Source organism: Tyto alba, unplaced genomic scaffold, assembly GCF_018691265.1.
Source record: "Tyto alba isolate M040663 unplaced genomic scaffold, T.alba_DEE_v4.0 Super-Scaffold_2, whole genome shotgun sequence".
Taxonomy (NCBI): Eukaryota; Metazoa; Chordata; class Aves; order Strigiformes; family Tytonidae; genus Tyto; species Tyto alba.
In genome coordinates, this window is record NW_024881282.1 from 76,974,026 (window position 1) to 76,987,403 (window position 13,378).

The 13,378-nt window shown below is 40.3% G+C and overlaps 2 protein-coding genes across 10 annotated transcripts in view; one reads left to right on the forward strand and one right to left on the reverse strand.

Annotated features, from left to right (window-relative positions):
* FBXL13 (F-box and leucine rich repeat protein 13) overlaps window positions 1-8,132 on the forward strand; it is a 94,088-nt gene extending 85,956 nt beyond the window's left edge. For all 8 annotated transcript variants that reach the window (XM_042792862.1, XM_032996303.2, XM_032996307.2 and 5 more), the window contains one exon: window positions 6,772-8,132. In XM_042792862.1, the coding sequence (XP_042648796.1) occupies window positions 6,772-6,907 (136 nt within the window). In that variant the 3' untranslated portion in view covers window positions 6,908-8,132. The remainder of the gene's footprint in view (window positions 1-6,771) is intronic.
* A 1,514-nt stretch (window positions 8,133-9,646) lies between these two features.
* FAM185A (family with sequence similarity 185 member A) overlaps window positions 9,647-13,378 on the reverse strand; it is a 43,966-nt gene continuing 40,234 nt past the window's right edge. For both annotated transcript variants that reach the window (XM_042792869.1, XM_042792868.1), the window contains one exon: window positions 9,647-9,894. In XM_042792869.1, coding sequence (XP_042648803.1) covers window positions 9,779-9,894 — 116 coding nt within the window. In that variant the 3' untranslated portion in view covers window positions 9,647-9,778. The remainder of the gene's footprint in view (window positions 9,895-13,378) is intronic.

A 13,378-nucleotide genomic window follows, 5' to 3' on the forward strand; every position in this document is an offset into this window, starting at 1 on the left:
TTCCTTGTGGGATTCCACATTTGCTTCTAGTTTAGTATTATTGGAAAACTTGCTTAAGGTACATTCAATTCCTGCTTCTAGCTCATTTATAAAAACATTGAAAAGCACTTGCTCTAAAATTGAGCCCTGGGGAACCCCACTGGTGACTGGCCACCAACCTGATGCAACCCCATTTACTGTAACACTGAGGCCAGCCTGTCAGCCAATTGCTCACTCAACATATGGACTTGTCTAGCTTTGTGCTAGACAGTTTATCTAGAAGGATACTGTGAGACACAGTATGAAAATCTTTGCTAAAATCCAAACCCACCACAACTACTGGTTTCCCTTAGTTGACTAGGTGGGTGACCTTGTCATAAAAGGGAATTAAAGTGGTTAAGTGGGACTTTCCCCTCATGAACCTGTGCTAGCTATGACAAATGACCGTGTTGTCTCTCAAGTGCTTTTCAATAAGCTCCAGTATAACCTGCTCCATAATTTTACCAGGCACTGAAGTGAGACTGACAGGCCTGTAATTACCAGGGTCTTCCTCCTTACCCTTCTTGAAAACTGGGAGACCTGAGTTTAGAGCTGAGTTTCCATCTGTGGGTCTCAAAGATGCGGCTTCAATGTCTGTCACCCTTCCATGGCGGTTAAGAACATCACAGCATCTAGAACTGCACAGTGGCTGAAGGGACTGAAACTAGAAAAGAACTGAAGTTTAAGCATGGTTGATCTATCTGAGCATGTAACTTAATCAAACTTTGTAAGAGTAAGAAATACATAATACTATTTTCTATAAAGACAATCCATACTAGGAGAGCTCTAACCCTACTCTAACAGGACCACTGTAGATCACACACTCCCTGCTAAACCATTCCAGGGTTTAATAGTCACTTTAGAGACCACAAGACTGATACAGATGCTTAATAATTTAAAAGATATTTCCAGTGTGCTTCATGCTTTCCAAACCCTTCTTAGTTTATTTTCCTCTGTCTCACCACAAACAATTCTGCTGTCATGACTTTTATTTTCTTCTCTCTGACTTAGTTTTCTTAATGTCATCTCAGAACTTCCTTCTTAAAACCTCTACCTCTAATTAAATACTTATTATAGATGATGATACAGAAAGTATTTTGAAGGATTGGTATGCAAGAGTAATACTTGAAAAAATTATTGTAAATTAACTACACTGTTCATTCTGAAAAAAGATATTTCAAATATATTTAGTCTCCTCATAACTTTCTGATGTACAGTTTTTCTCATATTAAGCCTCAAAGGATTTTCTTTTACCCTCAGATTACTGTTGTTGACTTGTTTTTTCTGGGACTTCATATCCCTGCTTAGAGCAGTAAACAGTGTGTCATCCCTTTCAGGCTCTGGTTGCTCATACATATTTCCACAGAAGTGAGATGTAGTAGGACCAGAAATTTGTGCGACTTCCAATTTATGTCAGGCTAGCCATGATCAAAGAGCTGACATGACTTTTCAGAAAACCATTTGCATTATTGTAGCCTTTGCACGATGATCCAGGATTATGCCTCTGCCTCAGAGTCCCATATGCTATGGGTTCTCCAAAAGTCTTAATTAAACACTTCTGACTCATCCAAGGAATTTCCCAACCAGTTATTTTTACTGTAAAGAAAGCCCTGGAGAGTTATAGATCTTTGCAAAGCAAAAAAGTAACCATGAGACATACATCTCTACCCATTGTTATCTTTGCCCCTTTTACGATTTTCAGAGCTAGTCAAACTTTGCTGATTTTACTTTTTTGAGACTGATTTTCTGGTATGTGACAGTAGATGGTTCTTTTCTTTTCCAGCCTCAGTTTCTAACCCTTTGCACCATACGTTCAATGATAGGAAACTCCTACCCTGTGCCATTTCAGTCTGGGACAAAAGCTATCATTGATCATGTAGAATAATTCAGCACTGAAGATTTTTTGCTTCTTCATTCCAACAAATCTGAAGAGCCTCCCTAGACCTAGGCAGGCTGCAGAATAGACTGACCACATCAAGAACAGCGTGCTTTTCAGTCAGACTCTAAAACTGTCATTAGATGGAAAGATACTCAGAAAATAAAAGGGACTTCACAGCTAGATTCAGTTATATTCCACATCCTGTATGTGTCAAAATTTAGGAAAATCTTTTTGTGTTGTAGTTCAAGGGCGATATTGCAAAGATGATAAAAAACTTATCTTCTGCCAATAACTACACCAAAATCACAGTAAAATATGGCAATGATTCTACAGTTAGTCATCTTGCAGTAGCTTTTCAATGACATCAAAAGAAATGACAGTACTGTCACTAATATGTCACAATATATTTTTATAAAACTATGTATTTAATTCACAACCTGTACGTTTTTAGTAATGAATAATAAGCAACAGATTGTCAGAAAAATGAACAACAGGGCCTCTTTCTCTGTTTTCAGACTAACCCTTAAAACCTTATTCAGGTTTTCACAGAATGTAGAGGAAAAGGCTGGTTTCAGGTTACATTCTGCAGGTGTGAAACCTACATTTCAGAGATGTTTCATTCCCTGTTTAAGGAGATGGAAGAGGACATCTATGTAAAAATCACACTGAGCTGCAGAACTAAACAGGCTAGTGGCTTAGGTTCTAAATAAGCAATAGAAGAAATATGGTTTTAGTTTAAAGTTGCCCTACAAAATCTATGCATTATGTATGTTTCATTTTGCCAAAGGAATTCCCCATTATTTATGGTGTCCTAGAAGACATCTCTTAACAGATTGAGCCTTGCAAATACTGAGGCATATCTCTTCTATTGTGTCACATTCTTTTTAATTTTTTTAAAATTTTTTTTGTTAGATTGAAATAGAAAACATATGGAGCCACCAAGGTCTTCAAGTTTCAGTCCAATGCAGCTTCACAGGAAAGAGTTATGAGCATATAAATTGTCAATTCTTTCCAGTATCAGATGGCATTCGAGATTATATTTGCCAACATACTAGTCTGGTTCCAGATTTATTAAATGTTAGAAGGGAAAAAAAGCTCTGTGGCCTGATATCCTGCTGCATATTTCTGTATCCATAGGCTATTGACCTTTCAATTGATCCTGTTTCTAAATGCCATAAACTGGATAATCAACCTGTGGAAGTATATGATACTGATAAAATTGATTTCTTCTACTAGAGGAAAAGAAAGCTAACTAACCACTTTTCAGAATGTGGCTTCTGTAGGAAAAGGTTGTATCAGTTGTGATTCACTTGGGGACTAATCCTACAAGAAATAACACACTGTCATCTTCAGAGAAACACTTCTCTTCCCTGTAAAACATTCTCCTTAAACTTCAAAACACAAATACCATTTAAAGTCAGCTGCAGTGCTGAGAAAGGTGTGGTGCTCTATCAACATTTCTGGGTGCAAAATGAGAAAGGAAATCTGCCATTGCCTTGAGAAGCCCTTGCAGCCAGCCTCGTGCTCTCACCAAACTGCATCTCATCTGTAATGGTTTGGTTCCACCAAAAGCTGTTCTTTGAGAGCAAAATTAAATGCTTCCTTCTTTCTTGTCTGCACTAATATGAAACCAGTTACATTTCTTTTAAGCTCATGACTACTCTGTTAACAAGTGACTCAACAAATACTATTACAACTTTTGCCTTATAAACAGAAATTAAATTGGGTCTTAGTGGCTACAATACATTTAACATTTTGGAGAACATTCTGATTTTTGTTTTTTTTTTTTGGTTGTTGTGTTTTCTGATCGTTGCTGTTGGATAGAAAGGAGATTGCAAGAACTCTGTTTTCTTGAAAAAGCAGAATTTCTTAGGTATTATCCAAATATTCAGGTCTCCCGGCAGGAAGGATTTGGGAGTCCAACACACGTAATCAGAAATGAAAGCAGCCAACATGATTTGGTAAATGACTAATAATTACTCTTAAGTTTTCTCCCAAAGAAGCAACAAGTTCTGTCTTCTCACTGACTGTAAATTGCTCTTCAGAAGCAACATGAAGGCTCCTGGCATGCTGTTTCAGCCATCATGTGCACTTGAACTGGATGCCATAAAATGATACAACTACTGCAGCTGACACAGACCTCCAAATACTTCAGATTTGATGGAGTCTTGTAACTTTTTCTAACCTGGAGCACACTTGCAGGATGTTTTTTGTCTTCTCCTTAGCTGCCTGCCTCTACTTGCCTCTGGCTTAATTTCTCCTGCATTTGCACTATAAACAGTTCTACCATGGTTAAGTTTTTATTTTCCATTACTTTTCCCTCTTGATAGTTTTTTGTAATCTCATCTCAAAAAGTCTTTTTCAAAACATCTGCTTTTTAGTATGATGGACACAGTCAAACATTTCTGAATTTTGCAATGGCTCAGGATTCAGGCTGTGATGCAGAACTGTATTTCCTAGCTGCCCCCTCTTAGTAAAAGGGATTGAAAGTTTGGGTAAGGATTCAATTATATATTCCAGTGCTGTTCAAGCCACGTGTTTGGGCCAGTATTTTTGTCTGACTTATACCAAGAGACATTTGCTATGCCAAAGATAATTCTAATTATTTGCTGGAATACTTTTATTCATCAATGTCCTTATTTAAGACACTATATAAATAAATAAGCAGGAACTATCATAGTGCAGTATATCTTAAATAAACGATCTATTTTGCCATGTGTTGATGATTAATGAATGGCTGTTTCTGGCAAACTAATCAACTGTAGTTCCAGGCATGGGACAGCATAAGTTTCCAAAAAAATAGTAACAGCTCCCCTTATACATGCTTCAGACAGGCACCATACATTGCAGTTTCCATGAAAAACAGGAATTTGGACTTGGATGAGTTGATTTTTATTTTATAGCTTAGCACTTACAGCTCCTATAAATTGTGCACACATTCCTCAGTGGCACAGGCCTCTGTAATATAAAAACAGATACAGCCTTGTGTTCATGTCGTTCATACAGTGTGTCAGTGTTCGATTTAAAAAGAAAAAAAAATATCCTGCAGCAGTTGAAAAGGAGCCCTCCTTGCTTCACTGATTTTGTCCCTTTTCACCTCTCCCCACCTCCCCGTTCCTGCTGTGGCGGTGCAAGCCTTACAGCTGCGTGTGTCCGCCTCTTCTGTAACCATCTTCAGCATTTTCACTTTGGATAAAAAAAAAAAAAAGACATACTGTAGTAGCAGTACTGGCAGAGGACAGACCACTTTAATTTGGATTTCTTTCTATTATTGTCTAGATGCCATATATTATATTCTGTTACAGGATTTAGGAAATTGGCCAGCAGGGTGAAAGGCTACCTTGCTGTGGCTGCGGCACACAGCTCGGGTTGAATCTCCCGAAGAGGACGGGAGATGCAGAGCGCTGGCTCTTCCCCAGCCAGCACACGAGCGCGCTCAGGCCGGGGGAGGTTTCTGGAGCGCAAGAGGCAGCGATGGGGGGAGGCCGGGAGCGGGCTGGCAGCCAAGTCCCAGAAGTGATGGAAAGAAAGAAAGAGGTACTCAAAAGACTGGAAGTGGCGGGCTGTTTCTTCGGCTCAGGAAGGGAATGAAAGTTGCTGGACTGATTCTGCCTGGAAAGGAGGGAGAGGAGAGAGCGGCTCTTCAACTTCTTTTTAGGGTGTCTCACTCAGCAGGCCTGATTTTCTCCTATTTCTGTGTCATTTTGCTCTAGTTTGTTGTTTTTGCGTTTTAACACTGCAAAGGGGCAGTGGGCACAAAATGCCGAGGGAGATCAGAGGGGTCATGGGTGGTTTTGGACATCATAAGCCATTCCCTTCTGGCTCAGCTATCGCAGAAGCTTTGGGGCGAGCTCGGGGCCAGTGCAGATAGCAGTAAGGCTCTGTACCACTGCCCAGTGTGTATCCAATTTCATTTCAGAAACAATACACTTTAGAAAGGGGTGGGTGACAGAAGATAACTACAAGTGGAGAGGTTAGCCAAAAAGAAAGCAGATGGTGTACCAGGAAAGCGTAAAAATACTTGGAGGTGCGACAAAGACTGTTCAAAGAAAAAAATATAGAGATAGGGACCTGCAGGGTTGCTCCAGCCTTCCTATACAGCTGTGAAAAATCGCTCTGGAGACTGTGGTATCTTTTGATGTAACTGGTTTATTTATCTTGTTTGATGTTTTCTTCAAAACACAACGCTGTTACTCTAATTGCCTCGCCTACTCAGTCCCAAAGATCTGTGCCTTAGGCTCCCCAGTCCAGACGCTGCCACAGCAGGGCAAGTGCAGGTGAGGGGCCACCAAGGCCACCGAAGGGCTGGAGCACGTGGCGAGTGACGAGAAGCTGAGAGAATTGGTTTGCTCAGTCACAAGAGAAGGCTCAGGCTGGAGGAGACCTTGCAGCTGCCTGTAACTGTGATTAGAGGAGACAGAAAACATGGCCAGACTGTTCTCTAAGGTGCACTGATAGGACAAGAGGCATATGTAAAGTTCTGTTTACATACAAGGAAATGATCCTTTAATCAGGAGGCTGGTCAAAAACTTGAACAGGAGCCCAAAAAGGCTGTGCAGCCTCCAGCCTTAGCAATATTCAGAACTCAGCTGGCAAAGCCGTGACCCACTTGGTCCAGTTGGACTCATTTAGAGCAAGACCGGGATTGAATGATTTCCAGAGGCCCCTTCCAACCTAATTTAGTCTGTGACTCTATGGCCTGTTTATCTTCTGTTTTTGTTTTCACAACACCTCTTACAATATTGACAGCTTCAGTTGTTAAAACAAGGAACTTTTGCTCATTAAACAGCTTTTGGTGTTCTTTGTAGAAACAGCCTCTGCAGATTTTTAATTTTTGTCTTTTTTTTTTTTTTTTTTTTTAACTCTTGTTGCAGACAAGCTGTCTTGAAATACACAGCCAAATTGGAGAAACAAGAACATGATGATGCTGACCCTCCTTCCTGCCTTGGATATGACCGCGATGGTAACATACTCACCTTCACCAAAAAACACACATCAGAGCCTGAATAAACAAATTCCTCAAAGTGAAAAATGAAGAAATTGTACAACATCTTCTACAGTTCAAGGCTTTTTCACTAGAGCATGAAAAGAACGCTATATTATTTTACTTAAAACTAATCATACTTTAATAAAAGGCTGTTTGTTGAATTAGTAAGGAAGCATTACGAATCTTTCTCACAGGAGCGTGTATGCCTTCAAGCAAGACAGCCGCACTGAAACAACACTGCTAACTTTCAGATGTTGATTCAAGCTGTCTTCATCTTTCAATAATGAGAAGTTTTTGTAGACCCGTGCAGAGAAAGCAATAAATAAATCTCTGTGTGTCTGGGGTTCTTGTTTGCCATGAAGATCCTCTCCAGGACATAAACACTCTGGCTTCCCACAGAACTTGACGGTTGCTGCGGCTGGTCCTCATCAAGCGCAGCGCTCTCGAGCAGGGAAGGGCAGTGGCTAGGCAGCAACTGCCACTTCCTCAATGCACAGCTGCACATGCACGTTTAAGCACAGGGACTTTTCAACATTCACTTGTGCACCCAGAGCCCTAATTCTCCTAAAAGCCTCTCAGGCGGAGTTCAACCCTCTAAGCGAGCTGACGTTTACGTGTGCAAATCTGAACTGTGGGCTGGCTGGTGGCTGACAGAATCAAATGAGAAGGAGCACAAATGAGAAAAGTGTTAAAGTTTTCTCCAGTTACAAGAACATGTCTTCTCATCAGATGGACAAAACAAATGATCACACATAGGATTTGCCATTCAAATCCTCATTACTAATAACCCACTAATCTTTCCTTGTCTAGAGAAAAATATAAAATTTCACCTCATTATAGCAGAACAAGACATTACTCAAATGCTTTTGAGAAACTCCCAAAGATTTGTCTTTCTTCAGCTCGTTCTTGACCTTTATGATAAAGTTCTAGCTGGTCTCAACATTCATTAGCTTAGAAAGACTATTATCAGAGTAGCTTTAGTGGTGGCACAATTTTTCTGATGGCTTATTTAAACTTTTCTAAGCAAGTAACTAACAATCCTAATGTTTAACTCCAGCTAGTTTTAGCATAGGAATGAGTTAGGTTGCTTTCTATTGAATGTGGAAGAAATAACATGTTTTCTTACTATGTTCTCTCTTAAATTGCTGATGCTGCAGTCCCAAAAAGCACAACCTTAATCATGGAGGCCGACAGGCTTTGAATTCCAGGTGAAAAATGGAACCATTAAATGGACTCAGTTTTGTGAAATACTGACTACACTGTTTTTCTTTTTCAGTTGAGTGTGAATTTAGAGGTGATTCTTTCACTTTGTCTACAGCAGTGCACAGAAATCATTAGTTTCAAAACTTTTTCAGGAAATCTAAAACCATTACACATTTCTTTATTTTGTATATCTTAAAAGTAGTATAACAATAATTACTAATAACAAGTAATATAATATTGCTTTAAGTAATAATATTAGTATTGTTTTATATATTAGTGTTTATATTAAAAATAATAAAATTTGCCATACATATCAGTGCCCACCTCATCCAAACAAACAATACACACAACAGCAAACAATGTGGAGGTTTTAACCATCCTGAACGATACTAAAAATGTTGCCCTTGACTACTGAGGCCCATTAGCCAGGGGCAATTATACCTTTTGGGGAATCCTGGGGGAAAGAAGTTCAGTTCATAATGTACCATTATGATCTAAAGTCCATACACACAAATACACAACTTGAAATCTGAGCTGACACTCTGAACTCTTCTTTGCTACTCTCCATCCACTCAGTTGGCAGGAATTCTTACATTGCAGTTTTAAAACACAAATTTCAGTGCTTCTTTTATAAGGTGCCATGTATGTGTATGGAAAGGCTTTTAAAAGCTCCATTTATTTTACTGTTTTCATTACGGTAACACAAAATTCTCCATAAAAATCATATATACCCTTGTGCAGGGCACAGATACCTCCCTCATCCCCCGCCTCTGCCTCTCTGCCCCAAATTGCTGACAGTCCTGTCATGCAAAGCTGACAGTAAATCAAGGCACTGGAAATGTAGCAAATAAACAGATTACGTATCTTATGTATTAGGCCAGTACTTCCATTCTTTGGCAGCTTTTACTTCAGGATAAGATTCATGTGGACTCTTATCTGAAGTCCAGCTGGTGGTGTGTTCTTCCATTAAATCAGCCAGATCCACTGCACTTCTGAGTAATTATTTTAAAAGCTTTTCATTGCAGAGGAACAGTGGTAGACATAGCTAGAGTTCCTCTTTCTAACCACAAACAAGTGATTCAGGACAACACGCAGCAAGTTCTGTTATTTCATGGAAGTCGTTCTACACATACAATACCCATTGACAAGGCAGAAATTGCTTAGGGATCAAACACTGAACGAGAAGACCAAATAAGAAGTGCAGTTCTGAAAGTGGTTTTATCCTACACACAATACAAATAATTTGGTTGAAGAGAATTCTCTGCATTTTGCATAAACCAGTAGAATTCTCACAGTACTGAGACATTAAAAAATATAAAACAGTTTGCGGAACATGCCATCTTGAAAGTAAATTTTCGTATTTTCACATGAGATGTTGAAAATGCTTTTTATTTTTAAATGATGACTCCAAACTTTTGTTTGAAAGTTACCAGCTTTTAAACTGATGTGATAAGTGGGTCAAGTTATACAAATTCTGAATATGTAAGATCATGTTATTCCTAAAAGGCACTAAAAGTAAACCGGATCTGTTAAGAACCAGCCACTGTCACAAGCAAATCTTGGGTTAAAACACCCTCATTTTTAATATTGTTTCTCTCTTATATTAAGAACATACATCAACAAAGTTTCATGATTTTACAGAAGTGTTCCTTTACAATTCCGTGATTTAATCTCTTTGGCCTATTTCATCTTCAAGAATCCTTCAGCTTGACAGACTGGATCCAGCTTTGGCTTTTAAGACACACTTTGCCATTTTGTGTATCAGCCTTAATCCATTTGTCCGATTCATCCCTTTGATTCATGTGACCTGGAAAAGAGAGTTCTGTTTAGCTTAATTTGACACACAGTAAACATATCATCTTCACTTTGCCTTTTTTTCCAGGCGCCCTGGAAATTTAAGACTTTTTGGTAGAATTTATGTATTTTTAACAGGGGCTTCTAACATTTCATTCTCAATACAGTTTTTTTACATTAATCTAATTTCCCATAATATGTTATTACAATAAAGTTGTGGGTTTTATTATATAGTACCATAATTTTTATTATGAGCTAGGAAAAATGTTGGGGTGGGTTGATCCTGGCTGGATGCCAGGTGCCCACCAAAGCTGCTCTATCATTGCCCTCCTCAGCTGGGCAGGGGAGAGAAAACAGAACAAAAGACTCGTGGGTTGAGAGAAGGACGGGGAGAGATCACCCACCAGTTATGATCACAGGCACAACAGACTCGACTTGGGGCAAAAAATTACTTTCATTTGTTACCAATCAAATCAGAGTAGGGTAATAAGAAATAAAAACAAAATCTTAAAAACACCTCCCCCTCCACCTCTCCCTTCTTCCTGGGCTTAACTTTACTCCCTAATTCTCTACCTCCTCCCCCCTCATAGACACAGGGGGGCAGGGGATGGGGGTTGTTGTCAGTTCATCATGCACTGTCTCTGCTGCTCCTTCCTCTTCAGGGGGAGGACTCCTCACACTTTTCCCCTGCTCCAGCATGGGATCCCTCCCACAGGAGACCGTCCTCCATGAACTTCTCCAACGTGAGTCCTTCCCATGGGCTGCAGCTCTTCACAAACTGCTCCAGCGTGGGTCCCTTCCACGGGGTACAGTCCTTCAGGAACAGACTGCTCCAGCGTGGGTCCCCCCATGGGGTCACCAGTCCTGCCAGCAAACCTGCTCCAGCGTGGGCTCCTCTCTCCACGGGTCCACAGGTCCTGCCAGGAGCCTGCTCCAGCACAGGCTTCCCACGGGGTCACAGCCTCCTTTGGGGGCATCTAACTGCTCCGGCATGGGGTCCTCCACGGGCTGCAGGTGGAGATCTGCTCCACCATGGACCTCCATGGGTGCAGGGCACAGCCTGCCTCACCATGGTCTTCACGGGAATCTCTGCTCCAGCACCTGGAGCACCTCCTCCTCCTCCTTCTTCACTGGTCGTAGTGCCTGCAGAGTTGTTTCTCTCACATATTCTCACTCTTCTCTCCAGCTGCAGTTGCTGCTGTGCAATTTTTTTTCCCCCCTTTTAAATGTGTTATCCCAGAGGTGCTACCACCACTGCTGATGGGCTTGACCTCGGCCAGCAGTGGGTCTGTCTTGGAGCAGCTGGTATTGGCTCTGTCAGACATGGGGGAACCTTCTAGCAGCTTCTCGGAGGAGCCATCCCTGTAGCCCCCCTGCTACCAAAACCCTTGCCACACAATCCCAACACATACATGCACATTAGACATTGATCTGGCTAAATAATTTGAAAAGTTTTCATTTTTATTGTGAACACAGGAGAGAGACATGGGTAAGACTTGATTTTCCAGATGACCAGACAAATTGCCACTATTACTGCTTTCTTATAATGGCTTAAAAAACCCCAAACAACTCTGAGAGGTCTGCTTACATGTTTCACATAAACTTAGTATGCACAGTCGTGCTCTGAAAAGCTCACTGTGTAACAAAGGAGAAAGTTCAATTTACCCACATTTTACAATTAAGAAACTGTGGCCAAGAGAGAATAAGTAACCTTCCAAATTTATACAGAACATTTATGACCAAATTGGGAATTAAACTGGGATATTTTAAGTCCCAAATCAGTGCTTTTATCACAAGACTAACCTTCACTTTGGTTTATCTTTACAAAATACCTTTTATTGTTACTTTAGTGTTCGTGTGACTGAGTGAATTCTAAGTTTAGAACTAATTTGAGCCTGGAATAGCATAAGGGATGGCAGGGAAGCAGATTCTGAAGCAACTTTGCAAACATGCTCTGCTCTGACCTGTAACACAGCTGAAGTTAAGTTTTGGCCATGTCAAAAACAGTGGCGAAACTCCAGCTGACATCACTGCAGCGGTTTCCACAACCCAAGCCTATGTGCCAGAACCTTTCAATCGCGTTTCAGCGCTTTAGTGCTTCTAAATGGGATTCATTTAAGGTTATGGGCCAGACCCACATCAATTCACTAGCTGGCCGAGGTACTGTTTAAAGTATGGGATTTTCAGGAGTCCACCACTGATGGAGTTCCCCCACTGAACAAAAAGGTGTTTCAGTATCCTTTGTTAACAGGCTAGCACATGCCTTCAAGGATCTCCATGTGTAGGCCCTAATACAGTTTCTGCACTTCTGATTGCTCCAGGCAGCAGCAGTCTCAGTCACATTCAGTCTCAGTATCAATCCTACTTTAAGGCAGAATCCAGAGTTCTGCTCCCCATCTAATTATGGACTTTAATCTATGATGATCATCACCAAGTTGGACAAATGTGTTGTATGTGAAATCTGTTAAAACCTGAACCTCCAATTCCTCAGAAAGCTTTCCCAAATCACTGATTTGCAATAGTATTGTATCAGAGAATACAGAATAGAAATGAAAACAAAATCTGTCATTTGAGTAGAGGTAGCACTTAAAACATTAGACAAGTCTGAATTTTAAACAGGAAATAGCTTCCAGGTGTCAAAAAAATGAACCAACAAAGAAGTGTGAAGGAAAATTTCAGTTGATCCCTTAACAAAGTTGTAGAGCACTGAAAATACAGCTTTTTCCCTAAGGAGAAAGGACACACTAAATGTGGGGCAGAAATATATTTCCAGAAAGTACACATTAGAGTGCTTGGTCCCAGTTCCCCCCTCTCACGTTTTTCTCCCTATGGCTTGTACTTCTGTACAAGGAACAAACACCGAATCACAGAATCAGCTCTGTAAATGAACAGTTTCATGCAGTGCTTATACCCTGCTACATTCTTGCTAAGAAGTTAAAGAAGAGTTTTGAAGACACACAGAAACAAATTAAAAAGAGCTGTTTTAAAGCTCAGTTGTTGTCTGGGCTCTGTTTCTCATTTTGTATTTGCTATGTGAACTTAGAAAAATGTTTTGTTCCTTATGCTTTTTTTGGAGATTTGCCTGTGAAGGGAATGCAGAAAATATCAAACTGCCTGCAGGAAAGTGAGTGTCAAATTCCACTCCCTAGGGATGAAGATCTTCAAACTATTTTAAGGTTTTTAAGCCTATCACCAGTAGCAGGTTCAAAATGAGCTTAAGATAGTTAAATCACTTTGTGTATGAGACGCTAATCAAGCAACAAGGTTTAGTTCAAGACCTTTTGATGACAGTTTGGTCTTAACCGTACTCACTGCCTGTACTCTGAATACTGTGAGAACGTAAGGGGAATTTGAGGATGACTTTGCTAGCATGATTAAATCAGGAAAGCCAACAGCCTGCTGGATTGAGAAAAGGGGGGAAAAAAAAGAAAGAAATTAAAAAAAAGGATTTAATTTAAACATCCACCAGGCAAGACAAGAGCATCAGCTCAGGGAAA